Source organism: Callospermophilus lateralis, chromosome 7 (genome assembly GCF_048772815.1).
Source record: "Callospermophilus lateralis isolate mCalLat2 chromosome 7, mCalLat2.hap1, whole genome shotgun sequence".
Lineage (NCBI taxonomy): Eukaryota > Metazoa > Chordata > Mammalia > Rodentia > Sciuridae > Callospermophilus > Callospermophilus lateralis.
In genome coordinates this window covers 13287014-13299445 of record NC_135311.1, presented here as the reverse complement: position 1 = coordinate 13299445, position 12432 = coordinate 13287014, and the positions used below count along the sequence as shown (strand labels likewise).

General features: G+C 44.8%; 1 protein-coding gene across 3 annotated transcripts; it reads left to right on the top strand.

Annotated features, from left to right (window-relative positions):
- The first annotated feature begins 794 nt into the window (after positions 1-794).
- On the top strand, positions 795-11687 carry Dedd (death effector domain containing). Of its 3 annotated transcripts, XM_076862706.1 has the most exons (6): positions 795-1080; positions 2838-2870; positions 9268-9656; positions 9842-9949; positions 10236-10382; positions 11186-11687. In XM_076862706.1, exons 3-6 carry the CDS (start codon positions 9332-9334, stop codon positions 11560-11562), a joined length of 957 nt encoding a protein of 318 aa, XP_076718821.1. In that variant the 5' UTR covers positions 795-1080; positions 2838-2870; positions 9268-9331; the 3' UTR covers positions 11563-11687. The 3 variants fall into 3 exon arrangements, with proteins under 3 accessions (XP_076718821.1, XP_076718824.1, XP_076718822.1); XM_076862709.1 differs by lacking the exon at positions 2838-2870; XM_076862707.1 differs by lacking the exon at positions 795-1080 and having other exon boundaries at positions 1487-2870.
- The last annotated feature ends 745 nt before the right edge of the window (positions 11688-12432 follow it).

The following is a 12432-nucleotide window of genomic DNA, read 5'->3' as shown; positions in this document are numbered from 1 at the left end:
CCCGAGTAGCTGGGACTGCAGACTCGACTCACCATTCCCGCACAGGCAAACAGTGATTTTTCTAAAATCCAAATATAACTGGTCACCCCCTCCAAGGACCCTTCAAAGGCTCTTCATCGCCCTTAGGGCAAAATCAACTTATAAGGCCTTGTGTAATCTAGTCCCTCCCTTTCCTTTTTTTTTTTTTTTAGGTGGTGGTGCTGAGAATTGAACCCAGGGCCTCGTGCATGCGAGGTAAGCACACAACCAACTGAGCTATATCCCCAGGCCCTTAGTGCTTCTTCCTTTAGCCCTAGCAGGCTGTGGGCAGGTGCAGAACGTACCTGCGCCACCTCCCCCCGACGCTGCCCGACTACCCCAATCAATTTCCAACAGTCCTTCACCATTCGGCTCAGGCGACACTTCCTTACAGGAAGCGGGTGTTCAAAAGGCAAATGATGAAAGAATGAATTCCGAGCGCGTCTGGGCTGCGCTTTCTGCTACAGTCCGGGTTTACAGAACGTCCGGGTGACCAGGAAGTTCAGAGCAAAGGTCAAATCCAGATCTTGACCTTTCACCCGAGTTCACGAGGCAATCCAACCCCCGTGCTATTCCGCCCTTATGTGTCATGGCTGCCAGTCCCAGTCTTTCAGTGGGTCTCGAAGTCCACACCAGCCAGCTCGGGCGCCACCAATGTTTCCATACTCAAGAATGCTACAGTTCCCCTCCCTTTACTACCGCCCCAAAGCCGTCGTCAAGAAAAACCTGCGTTGCCAGCTTGCCCCAAAGTAAGATGGCTGCCAGTGTCTATTCTCTCCTCCGAACGTGAAGCTATCTACTTCCCGCTTAATGCCTCTGCCAGGCTGCCCTCACCTAGTATGGCTGCTCTGGCTCATGCCTCACTATGGTCTCGAAGCCGCCACTAACCGGCCAGGTTCCGGGAGGCGCTGTTCAGGATGCAACCACCCCCGCCCGTCTCTCCCCTCCCCCACGCCCGCGGCGGCGGCGGCGGTGGCTGAAGCCCGGATGCGGCGCCGTGAGACAGGCCCGGGAGAGCGGCGCGGATGGATCCAACATGGCGGCGCCGAACCTGAGCCGAGAGTGAGGCGGAGGGGCGGCCGGAGTGGGGAGGGGGAGTCGAGCGGGACGGGGCGGGGCCGGGCGGGGCCGCTAAGGGTTTGGGGAAGGAAAGTGGAGGGGGAGGCGGTGGCGACGTCCAGCTTGAGAACCTCCAGAGAGGGAGGTGACGGGACGCTACCAGGTGGGGGAGGGGAGCAGCCGAGGGGGGCGTGCAGGGGAGATGGCAACTGTGGGAGAGGGCAGGGGTCGAGGCGCAGGAGTGGGAACATGGGGCGGGGCGTAAACAAGGGCCCGGACTGGGCCAGGCCAGGGGTATTAGAGAGGCCGAGGTGGGGAGTGGAGCCGCGATCTGGCCTGATAGAAAGGGGTATAGGAGCTGGAGGGAGAGGCTGAGGGTTTTAAGGGGAAGGGGGCTTGTGGCATGTGGTTGGAGGGAGGACTGGACTTTTGTGAGGGCTGTTGAGAGGAGGTGGGAGGTGAGAATTGGACTTTTGAGGCATTGTGGAGGGAGGTTTTGAAAGTGTTAAATTGGAAGTGAGAGGGGGAAGGGCCTAGGGGAGAATTTGGGTGAAAAAAGGAGAAAACGAAGGTTTAAGGAATGGACAGAGTGTCGGTGTGCCGAGGTAAAGAAAAAAAGTGAGAGAGTAGGAGGAAAGTTTAGGAAGAAAGGGATTGGGATGAGAGATAGGACAGGGGAGCTGCTCGGGTGATAGAGGTTCGGGGTTTCCCTTTCCCCTGTGGATAGGAAGAGTGCATAGTTAAGCAGCATCAGTTGCAGCCAATTCCAATTGCCAGGCCCTTAGCTTTTAATGGGGTGGGAAGGGCAAAAGGGAATGGTCATGTGGGTTTTGAAAACTGGGATTGAATGAGGGTTCAACTGGGTTTGCTTTCCTAAAGTGTTCCTACCTTATTGCTCCCTTGTTTTTCCTAGTTACAAAAAGAAGGAAAAATGGGGAAACTGCTAGTGAGTGTGGAGGAGTGAAGGACTTTTATAGTTTTTAACAATTAGCAATACAAGAATGGGGAAATAGATATGGCTGTATTGGAGCCCTGCATGCTAAGGTGAAGGCTCTGAAAGTCTAAGGAGGAAGACAGAAAAGACAGCTGGCATCTAGACAGGCCAATTAAAGGATCCCTTTAGTTTCCAGACCCCCCCCTTTTTTTTTTTTTTTTGGTGTTTAAGTGCTAGAAGGGAGGGGGTCAATAGGCATACTTCAAAACAAAACAAGATCTCTGCTGAAAAGTATATGTGTGAGTGGATGCTGCCTCAGTATTTGTGTGCAATGGGGAAAATAGAATTTGGAGGATAGTTCTGGACTGTTAAGTGATGGGAAGAGAGTGCTTTTTTTTTGGGGGGGGGCTGTAACCACTTTCTCCTCACAATTCTCTAAAGATGAAAGTCAACATTAACATTAATATGGTAACAAAATAGGTGGAATAAGGTATTGAGGAGGTTATCAGAGCGTAATAATGGGTTTTCCCAGAAGTTGCTGAATTTGTATTTGCTATGAGCCATTGGGACTAGGAATTCTTGAAGTTGGTGTTTGTTTTGTGAATTGACTAGGAGAGCGGGAGCCCTGGGGATTTTGTTATGGGTTAGTTCTCTTCTTTATCTAGGAGTGGATCAATTTGATTGAAATAGCTTTAGGCTTCTCTGTGAGTTTTTGAGACTGAGATTGACTAACTCTATTGGCCTTCAAGATTTCAAAATAAAGCTTGAAATTTGACTCCCCCCTTATTTGTTTTTGTTTTTCTGCTGGCTTTGAAACTTGTGCTAGGAAGAGACTTCGGAAATTAAGTTTCTTGCAGAGGTAAGTCTAGAACTTTTTATTGTTCTCAAACAATGGAAATGCCATAGAATTGTATTGGGGTTGATCCCAGTTGTGGGGAAGATGCCAGGGAAAATGAGTTTTCACTCACCCAACAGTACATTAAAATCTGTTCCAGTCACTATCTCTTCAGCTAACTGGAGTTTAGGAGGAAAAAACAGAGGGGAAATTAGGTGTCTTGGGACAAGCCCCCAGTTTTGGTTTATTATCTAGTAATTTTGGTCAGCTCTGGAAAAATACTTTTTTAACATATAGAAAGCTGTGGTCTAGTACTTTGATAATGTTTTGCCCTTTGAGCGTTCCTGAGGCACCTTCCTTGCTTAATAAACTTACTCTCTCTCCTAGCTGTTCAGAGTTCCTGGAATCTTCTTTTGAAAACATACCATGTAACCTGACTTCCAGATATTTGGTTACATTTTCCTAATCCCACCAGAAAAAAAGCTATGTACTCTTTGCTATCTTTAAGATTTTCCATGTAGATTTCACTCCAAGCTTCAAGGTATCATTCACTTTTTAGTTCTTCTACACGACTTTCCCCTAAGGGCTTTTGAAAGTCAGATATCTGTGAAATTACATCTATCATCTCTATTGAGAAGAAACTAGACTGCCATTTTCATTTTTAAGATATTACTGTTTTACTTCTTCTACATGTTCTTCCTCTCAGGACTCTGAGAAAGTCAGAGTACCTCAAAAGGTACAGATATCATCCCTAGATGGGATGAGACTGGATTGCTTGGACATGGAAACCCAAAAGAATATGACCTGTCAGGAGGGGAATCCTGTAGATTCATATAGACTCTCAGTTGACCCTTGACTGACTTGGACCTTCCTAAAGAAAAACGTACACACTAGAACTCTGGGAAGTATAACAATTTATCAGAATAAAGAATTATTCTTGGTAAATAACATATATGGCTTAAAAAAAAAAAAAAAAAAGAATTGGGAAGATGTAGTGGGAGGAACTCATATATTAGTATCCCAGCCAGTGGGATCCATCTGGCAATGTTTCAGATACCAAGACTGAAGTTCTTTATGATTCTCTGGAGGGGACCATTCTCCTCACTACTCTGATACCATTCATCTAGGATCTGTATATTTTAAGCTGAGCTCCCTTGCTTTACTGCCACAGAGTATATTTTGGTTTAAGAGAAAGTTGGTCACATTCTTTTAATCCTGAAGCTGGATAGATTCCTGTGGCCCCTTCTGAGTTGATGAGTGAGTTAACTCAAAATCCCAGATGATAATTAGGTGGGGAGGGATGTCTACTAGCCTGCATGCCAGCCTCCTGACATTTCTCCCAAGGACATGGCCTTGGGAAACTTTCACTTCTGCTAAGTTTTGCTTCATTGAATAAGCAGTATAAGTCTGATCAGCAACTTAACCAGAAGGGTCTACTATGAGTCTAATTTTAGAACTTTAAAATGACTCTGAGACTGAAGAGCAGGATCCTTTGTGTGTGTCTTGAAGAGGATATTCCAGCCTTCTCTCCTGCCCGCCCCCCCCCCCCCCACCACATCTTTTCTCGCTTTGATATTGGGAATTGAATCCAGGGACACTTTACCACTGAGTTATATCCCCAGCCAAATTTGATTTTTTATTTTGAGATAGGGTCTCACTGTGTTGCTAAGGCTGGTATGGAAGTTAGAATCTTCCTGCCTTGGGATTACAGGTGTGTGCCACCATGCCCAGCTGTATTTCTCTTATTCTCATAGAACTCCAGATTGAACTAGATCAGAGTAGACCTCTGGGATGGGGCAGTAGGGAGTAGAGCATTACCCTGCAGTTCACCTGAATGACAACAGCTGTAAAGAGGAGCCAGGGCTGGGGTGGGATGGAACTCCTTTGTGTTAGTAGGATTTATGAGTTAAATGAGCCTATGCTTGACTGGCCTTTCTTTTATTCTGGAATATTGTTTGATAGGTTTGGGTTGGAGGGACTTAACAGCTTCCTTCTCAAGTCTAGTGTGGAAAGTCATGTGCATTTTTTTGACCATTCATCATGTTCTACCTGGAAAAGATGGATATGGACATTCTGAGCCAGATAATTCTTCGTTGTGGGGGACTGTCTTGTGCATTATGGGATATTTAGCAGCATCCCTGGCCTGATTACATGCTGGTTCCCTACACATGACAATTAGAATTGTCTCCGGACATTACCAAATGTCCCCCAGGGGGTGCAAATTTGCCCCAGGTTGAGAACCACTGACCTAGAAGTTCTGATGATTCCTGGTACCTTGACTGATTCAGCCTAGGATCTAACACTTAAAGGTGGCTATCCCCCACCCCCTCAGATGTAGATTTAACTCTTAGGGGATTAAGGCCTATTGTAGAGTTGTATCTGTTGATGTGTGGTTGGGACCACAGTCATATTTTGCTCTGTTTTCTAGTGGCAAAATATGTGGGGTTTAAGGATACTTTGAATTAGGGAACCCTGGAGCAACCTATTTTTCTGATTGGTTGAATGTGAAACCTGCCCATCTACTTTCTTTGCCATCCTCATAATCAACAGCTGGCCCAAAGGAACAGGTGGGATAGGGAACTTGCAGAAGTTGCACGGGCTCTTAGGAGGCTCAGTTTTCTCCTGTTGCCTGTTATGAGTAAGAAGTTATTTTTCTACAGCACTTCCATTTGTACCCAGTGACAGCAGCAGGTGAAACCGAGAGGAAGAAACGAGGGAAATCAGTCTGTTGTTGAATAGTTATTTTTCCATGTTTTGGGTGGAACATCTGGGCTTTCCAAACTATGTATGGGTTATATATCTTTCCACATACCAGAACCCATGGTCTGGTGTTGATTCAAGGATGGGCCTCCCCTTTTCTTAAGGGGATAAAGCTCTCTATGCTTCCATCTTTGATTTATTGAAGGAGAGGGACCAGGTCCTTCCTACTAACTCTTCTACTTTTTTTGAGTCCTCATTGGCTTGGTTCTTATGAAGTGGCTTATCATTTTATTCTTTTCTTTTTCGGTTTTGGGGATCAAACCCAGGGCCGCTTAACTATTAAGCTACATCCCCAGCCCTTTTTATTTTTTACTTTGAGACAGGGTCTTGGCAAATTATAAGGCTGATTTTGAACTTGCGATACTCCTGCTTTAGTCTCCTAAATTGCTTGGACTACAGATATGTACCACCATGACTAGCCCCTCATACTGAGCAGGTACCCTGCTGCTGAATTATACTCTCAGGCCTCATTCTCTTTTCTAGTTTAGCCTCAGTTTCTTGGTGTATACAATGGACAGAACAGCCTATCTTATTGTTGAGAAGAGGGTGTGGTGTGATGTGGGTAGTTCTCTGACCTAGAGGCAGCTCCGCCTGCCAGTTCTGTCTGCATGGTAACTGAGTTATGCATGTCTATTTTTAATGGGGTTCTCTCACTCTTGGACTTTTGTGAGTTTGTTTCTTAATGTTATTGCTTGTGGTGATCTCTTAGAGATTAGATTCAATTCAGTTCAACAATAGATTGCTCCAAAAAATGCCACGCTTTGTCCTTTGTGAGGCACTAGAGAAATAAAGGTGAATTTTACTTAGTCCCTCTCCATGAATTGCTCAGGATCTAAAGAGATAATAAATATAAAAGAAATATGCATAGTGTTCCAAAAGAGCACAGTAGAGGACTACTTAACCCAGCTTGGGGGTATAGAGATTGCATTTTGAAAGTAGCATCTGAGCTGACTTTTACAGTAGGAGTAGGAGTTAGCCATCTGAAAAAGAGTGGTTATGTGGAATAAAGGGTGAGGGGCATTTAGGCAAAGGGAATAACCCGAAGAAAGGTGTAGAGAAATGAATTACATAGTGTATGTGACCTATAAACACATAAATGTATAATGCTGGAAAATAAAACTGATAAAGAATAAAAAGTGGATCTGGATGCAGTGGTGCACACCTGTAATCTCAGTGACTTGGGAGGCTGAGGCAGGAGGCTCATGAGTTTGAGACCAACCTCAGCAATTTAGTGAGACCCTGCCTCAAAATAAAAAATTTAAAAAGGGGGTTTTTGTGGTGGTGTATGCCTGTAATCTCAGCTACCCAGGAGACTGAGGCAGGAGAATCACAAATTCAAGGCCAGCCTTGGGGGGAAAAAAAAAAATGCTGCGAGTGTGGCTCACTTGTCTAGCATGCTGGAGGCCCTGGGTTTGATCCCCAGGACGTGGGCTAGGAGGAATGGAATGTGGTGGGAAATGAAGTTAGAAAAGTCAGCCTGATCTTGGGTGGCTTGGTATACTGTAAAAGGAATTTGGAGGTTTCCTATAGGTAAGGAGAAGGCTGTAGATGAGTCCTAAGTAGGAAAATGATGTAGTCAGTTGTGCATTTTAGATAGCTAACTCAATTAGATGAATTTAGGTGGGTTAAGTTTGATGTCTGGGGGTCTAGAAGTGTGGTTGAATGTAGAGCACTTGCCTAACGTGCACAAGGCTCTGTGTTTGATCCCCACCATTGAAAAAAGAAAGAAAAAAGATGAGTGGTAGGGAGAACTTTTTAAAAGAGGCAGTAATCAGGCTGGGGTGTGGTGTGATGGCAATATAGCTCAGTTGGTAGAGTGCTTGCCTCACATATACAATGCCCTGGGTTTGATCCCCAGCACCACCAAAAAAAAAAAAAAAAAAAAAAAAGAGGCAGTGATCCAGGCGAGAGACCATTGGAATCTGAAATATGGCAGTGGTGGTAGAAATGACAAGGTAGAGGAAGTAGCTGGATGAGGTGGTGCATGCTTGTAATCCCAGTGACTTGGGAGACTGAGGCAGGAGGATCATAAATTCAAGGCGAGCCTCAGCAATTTAGCAAGACCCTTCTCAAAATAAATAAAAAGGACTGGGGATGTGCTTCAGTGATTAAGTGCCCCTAAGTTCAATCCCTGGGACCAAAAGAAAAAAAAAAAATGGAAGTAGTAGTCTCAGTAGGAATTTAAAATTGAAACTGATTAGGTGATTGGAGCTTGTGGTCAGAGGGGTGCAATAGTATTGGGTGGTACCTTCTGGCAGTGCAGTAAGTATGAAGTGACTAGAGTGCAGGTGAAAGTTGTTAGACAGGAAGATTGGCTAATGACTGCATCATTGACATCAACCAGGATGACTGATGAACTTTGTGAATCAAATGCCAGATTATGTAATGAACATAGGGCTGTGTTTGGTCAGTGGATGTGGTTTGTAAATGACATCCATGAGAAGTTAAAAGTTGGTATATCCAGGCTGGGTAATCCCAGCAACTCAGGAGGCCAAGGCAGGAGGATCACAAGTTTGAGGCCAGTCTCAGCAACTTAGTGAGTCCCTAAGCAATTTAGTGAGACCCTGTCCCCCTGCAAAAAGCAAAAAAAAAAAAAAAAAAGCTGGGGATGTGCAGGCTCAGTGGTAAAGCATCCCTGCGTTAAATTGTTGGTAGCAAAAATAGAAGGGTATATTCAAACGATGTGAAGATTATGGGAATATAAAGTTTACAGAGTGATTTTACATTTATTTTCTCATTGGATTGGTAACAACTCTGAGGAGGGTTTTTTTTTTTTTCATCCTTGTTTTAAGGATGAAGGCACTGAGACTTTCTGATAAGTGACTTGCCACCCAGCTCCACAGCTTGTTAATGAAACAATATGGTCATAATTTAAACTAGTTAATACTAAACATTTTCAGTTTACCTATTCATCTGATGCAGTTTCTGTATTAGAATTAAGAATTAATTCTCTACTTATAGATTTTGCCTGTGTTGAAGAAGTGAACTGTTTGAGGAGAGGGGAAAGCAGAGTTTGGGGGCAAGAGGTACATTCAGGGTAATATGTAGTAGTAACTTTTGCTGAATATGTAGTATTAAAATTGCATAGACATTCTCAGGGTAAGAGACTATTTCTCCAGTAAGATCTGGACTCGGGCTGGGGTGGTGGCTCAGAGGTAGAGTGCTCTCCTGTGCATGTGTGAGGCACTGGGTTCGATCCTCAGCACTATTTAAAAATAAAGATATTGTGTCCACCTATAACTAAAAAATAAATGTTTAAAAATTATATAAAAAATGATCTGGACTCAGCATCATCTGTTGAGTATGGAGAGCTCTAGGATTTATTTATTCTTTATTTTTGGACTGGGATTGAACCCAGGAGCGCTCTGCTCCTGAACTTCATCACCAGACTTTTTTCTTTTGAGGCAGAGTCTTGACAAGTTGCACAGAATGGCCTGGAATTTGTGATCTTCCTGCCTCAGTCTCTTGAATAGCTGGATCACAGGTGTGCACCACCATACCCACCTACTGTTTATTTTTAATAAACACTTTAAAAATAGTTAATAAACATGTATTAAGCAGTATACTGTGCCAGAAATCATGTTAGGCACTGGGAATATAGGGATGAAAAAACTAGTTCCTCCCATTGAATGGCTCACAGGTTCTTGCTCTATCATTACAGTATACTGGGAATACCAGCTGTTGAACAGGGATTCTGGAAAGCACTGTGTTCCTGAGCCCCCATCATGGCGGGCCTAAAGAGGCGGGCAAGCCAGGTGTGGCCAGAAGAACATGGTGAGCAGGAGCATGGGCTATATAGTCTACACCGCATGTTTGACATTGTGGGCACCCACCTGACACACAGAGATGTGCGCGTGCTTTCCTTCCTCTTTGTTGATGTCATTGATGACCATGAACGTGGACTCATTCGAAATGGACGTGATTTCTTATTGGCACTGGAGCGCCAGGGACGCTGCGACGAGAGTAACTTCCGCCAGGTGCTGCAGCTGCTGCGCATCATCACTCGCCATGACCTGCTTCCCTATGTCACCCTCAAGAAGAGACGGGCTGGTAAGGGTTTATTAGGGGTGAGGGCAGTGGAATCAGAAAGAGTTGTAGAAAAACAGGAGTGAACAGCATAAGAGTCAAAGAGGGAGGCTTTGACCCTGGGGAGTTCCTAGGAGAATCAGTTTTGAGGCCCATTGGGAGAAGGGAAGGGTGTACTTTTTCCTGAATGTTTTCTTCTTTCCCTACAGTGTGCCCTGATCTTGTAGACAAGTATCTGGAGGAGACATCAATTCGATATGTGACCCCCAGAGCCCTCAGTGATCCAGAACCGAGGCCTCCCCAGCCCCCTAAAACAGGTGAGAAGATATTACTCCTTCTGATTCCATAATCAAGCAAGAGGACACTGATCCCTTCACATTCCTGGCTTTGCCAGCTTAAATGAAAGGATGCTGTCCCTCCACATCTAGTCCTATGAAAATTCAGGTGAGCTGTTAATATTTCACCTTGGTCTTGTGTTGCTTTCATGTATCCTCCTTTCAGGTCACATTATTGATGCTGATAAGTCTACATGATTCCTTCTGCATTCCAAGAGTCAATTTCTGCCTTTAACTTATTTTTTCTTCTCTTTTGCATTCTTGTCAGTGCCTCCCCACTATCCTGTGGTGTGCTGCCCGACTTCGGGTCCTCAGATGTGTAGCAAGCGGCCAGCCCGAGGGAGAGCCACACTTGGGAGTCAGCGAAAACGCCGGAAGTCAGTGACACCTGATCCCAAGGAAAAGCAGACATGTGGTGAGGAAGTTTAAGGGTTCCAGAGGTAGAGTAGACTTGAGGGAAAATAAATAGTGTTATTAATGCAAGGCTTACATTTTCTTCTCCTGGTACTAGGGATTGAACCCAGGGGTATTCTACCAGTGCACTACATGCCCTGCTCTTTTATTTTTTTGAGATAGGGTCTCGCTGAGTTGCCCAGGATGGCATTCGAATTTGCAATCCTCAGTCACTGGGATTACAGGTGTGTGCCACCATGCCAGCTGCAAGGTTCACTTTGATTGTTGGCACAAAGTGAGACTGAGTGATTTAGTCTGTGGAAGAACTCTATTTTTGTGGAGATATATATATATATATATATAAAAAATAAAAGTTTTTTTTTTTTGGTGCTGAGGATTAAACCCAGGGCCTTTTGTATGGCGAGCACTTTACCAACTGAGCTATATCCCCAGCCCAGCAGGGTACATTTTAACTTTTTATTTAACAGTAGATCAAAGAGATGCTGATATGACACCCTTATTGTAGGATGAACCAATCAAGATAATTAAAATGAACCTTTATGCTAATTAGAAAAATATCTCATAAGCATAGTGCTGTTTGTGAGTGATGGGAGATGATGGTGACCTGGGCATATCCCATTTAAGGGAACCTATAAAATCACACAAGAATTTCAGAGATGCATAGAAAAGAAATTGTCTTGGGGAAAATAGAGAAGCTATCAGGTGACGACGTTCCCTGCTTTGCCCCATTCAGCTTTTCAAACTTAAGTTGTAAACTCCCAACTCACTTGTAACCTCTTCTGCTCTGTATTTTCTTTCCCACAGACATCAGACTGCGGGTTCGGGCTGAATACTGCCAGCATGAGACTGCTCTGCAGGGCAATGTCTTCTCTAACAAGCAGGACCCACTTGAGCGCCAGTTTGAACGCTTTAACCAGGCTAACACCATCCTCAAATCCCGGGACCTGGGCTCCATCATCTGTGACATCAAGTTCTCTGAGCTCACCTACCTCGATGCATTCTGGCGCGACTACATAAATGGCTCATTACTAGAGGCACTTAAAGGTGTCTTCATCACAGACTCCCTCAAGCAAGCTGTGGGCCATGAAGCCATCAAGCTGCTGGTGAATGTGGACGAGGAGGACTATGAGCTGGGACGACAGAAACTCCTGAGGAACTTGATGCTGCAAGCATTACCCTGACCTTTTCCCCTTCTTCTTTGGGGACTGTTCCCACCACCCACCTCTGGAGCTTACATACTGTTCTGGGGTTTGTTCTCTACCCTTCCAACCAATCACACCCCTGCCTTTTTTTTTTTTTTTTTTTTTTTTTAAGACAAAGGAAAATGGAAGTGGTGTTCCCCATCCCTCCCTGCACCCATGTGCCTGGGCTTCCCCTTTGTTTTCTGTTTTCACTTACCCCCTAATGTGTGTCTCTACAGCCACCTTACCACTGAGCCGTAAGACAAATGTATAGGGAGAAGCGAAGCCTATAGAACAGTCTTTGTAAGGGACTGAAGTGAACACTGATTTTGGGTGCACTGAGGGGTTATCAATACTTCTGGCTTTATGAGGGCTCTTAAATTTTGTCTGAAAAACCAAAGGGCTGCGAGTAAGGGAGCTATGTGGAAGGTGGGACTCTGAAGTGTATTTTGGAACTTAATCACCACCCTCTTCCAAATTATAGAATTTTTTTTAAAAAAGAAGAAACTGTGGCCCTTTCCTCCACTCTCTCCTGGCCTCTGGTGCTGCTCCTCTCTGCCTTCTTTTCTCCATTCCATGGCTTGAAACTGCTGCCTGGTGTGGTCCTTCCTTTTTCCCCCTTTGTTAAATCCTCTTCAAGGGAGTAACAGATAAGAGGACTGGGTCAGCCTGATCACCCCTCTTAATTGTGATGTGTGTGAACACACTCATACACAAGGTGGATAGAGAAGAGGCTGCTGATTAATATACACTCCCCCTGGAAAGGGGAAGGGGGAGTGTGATACTTTCCTTCCATGTTAAAGTGAAAATAAATAACATACCCTGCAGCCCTTTTCCCCTTTGGTTTTTTCTGGCTTGGGCAAAGGGCAC

Coding starts and splice junctions, on each gene's coding strand:
- Dedd (XM_076862709.1), top strand. CDS start 9,332: ATGGCGGGCCTAAAGAGGCGGGCAAGCCAGGTGTGGCCAGAAGAACAT. Junction 9,657..9,841: donor CCTCAAGAAGAGACGGGCTG/GTAAGGGTTTAT, acceptor CTTTCCCTACAG/TGTGCCCTGATCTTGTAGAC. Junction 10,383..11,185: donor CAAGGAAAAGCAGACATGTG/GTGAGGAAGTTT, acceptor TCTTTCCCACAG/ACATCAGACTGCGGGTTCGG.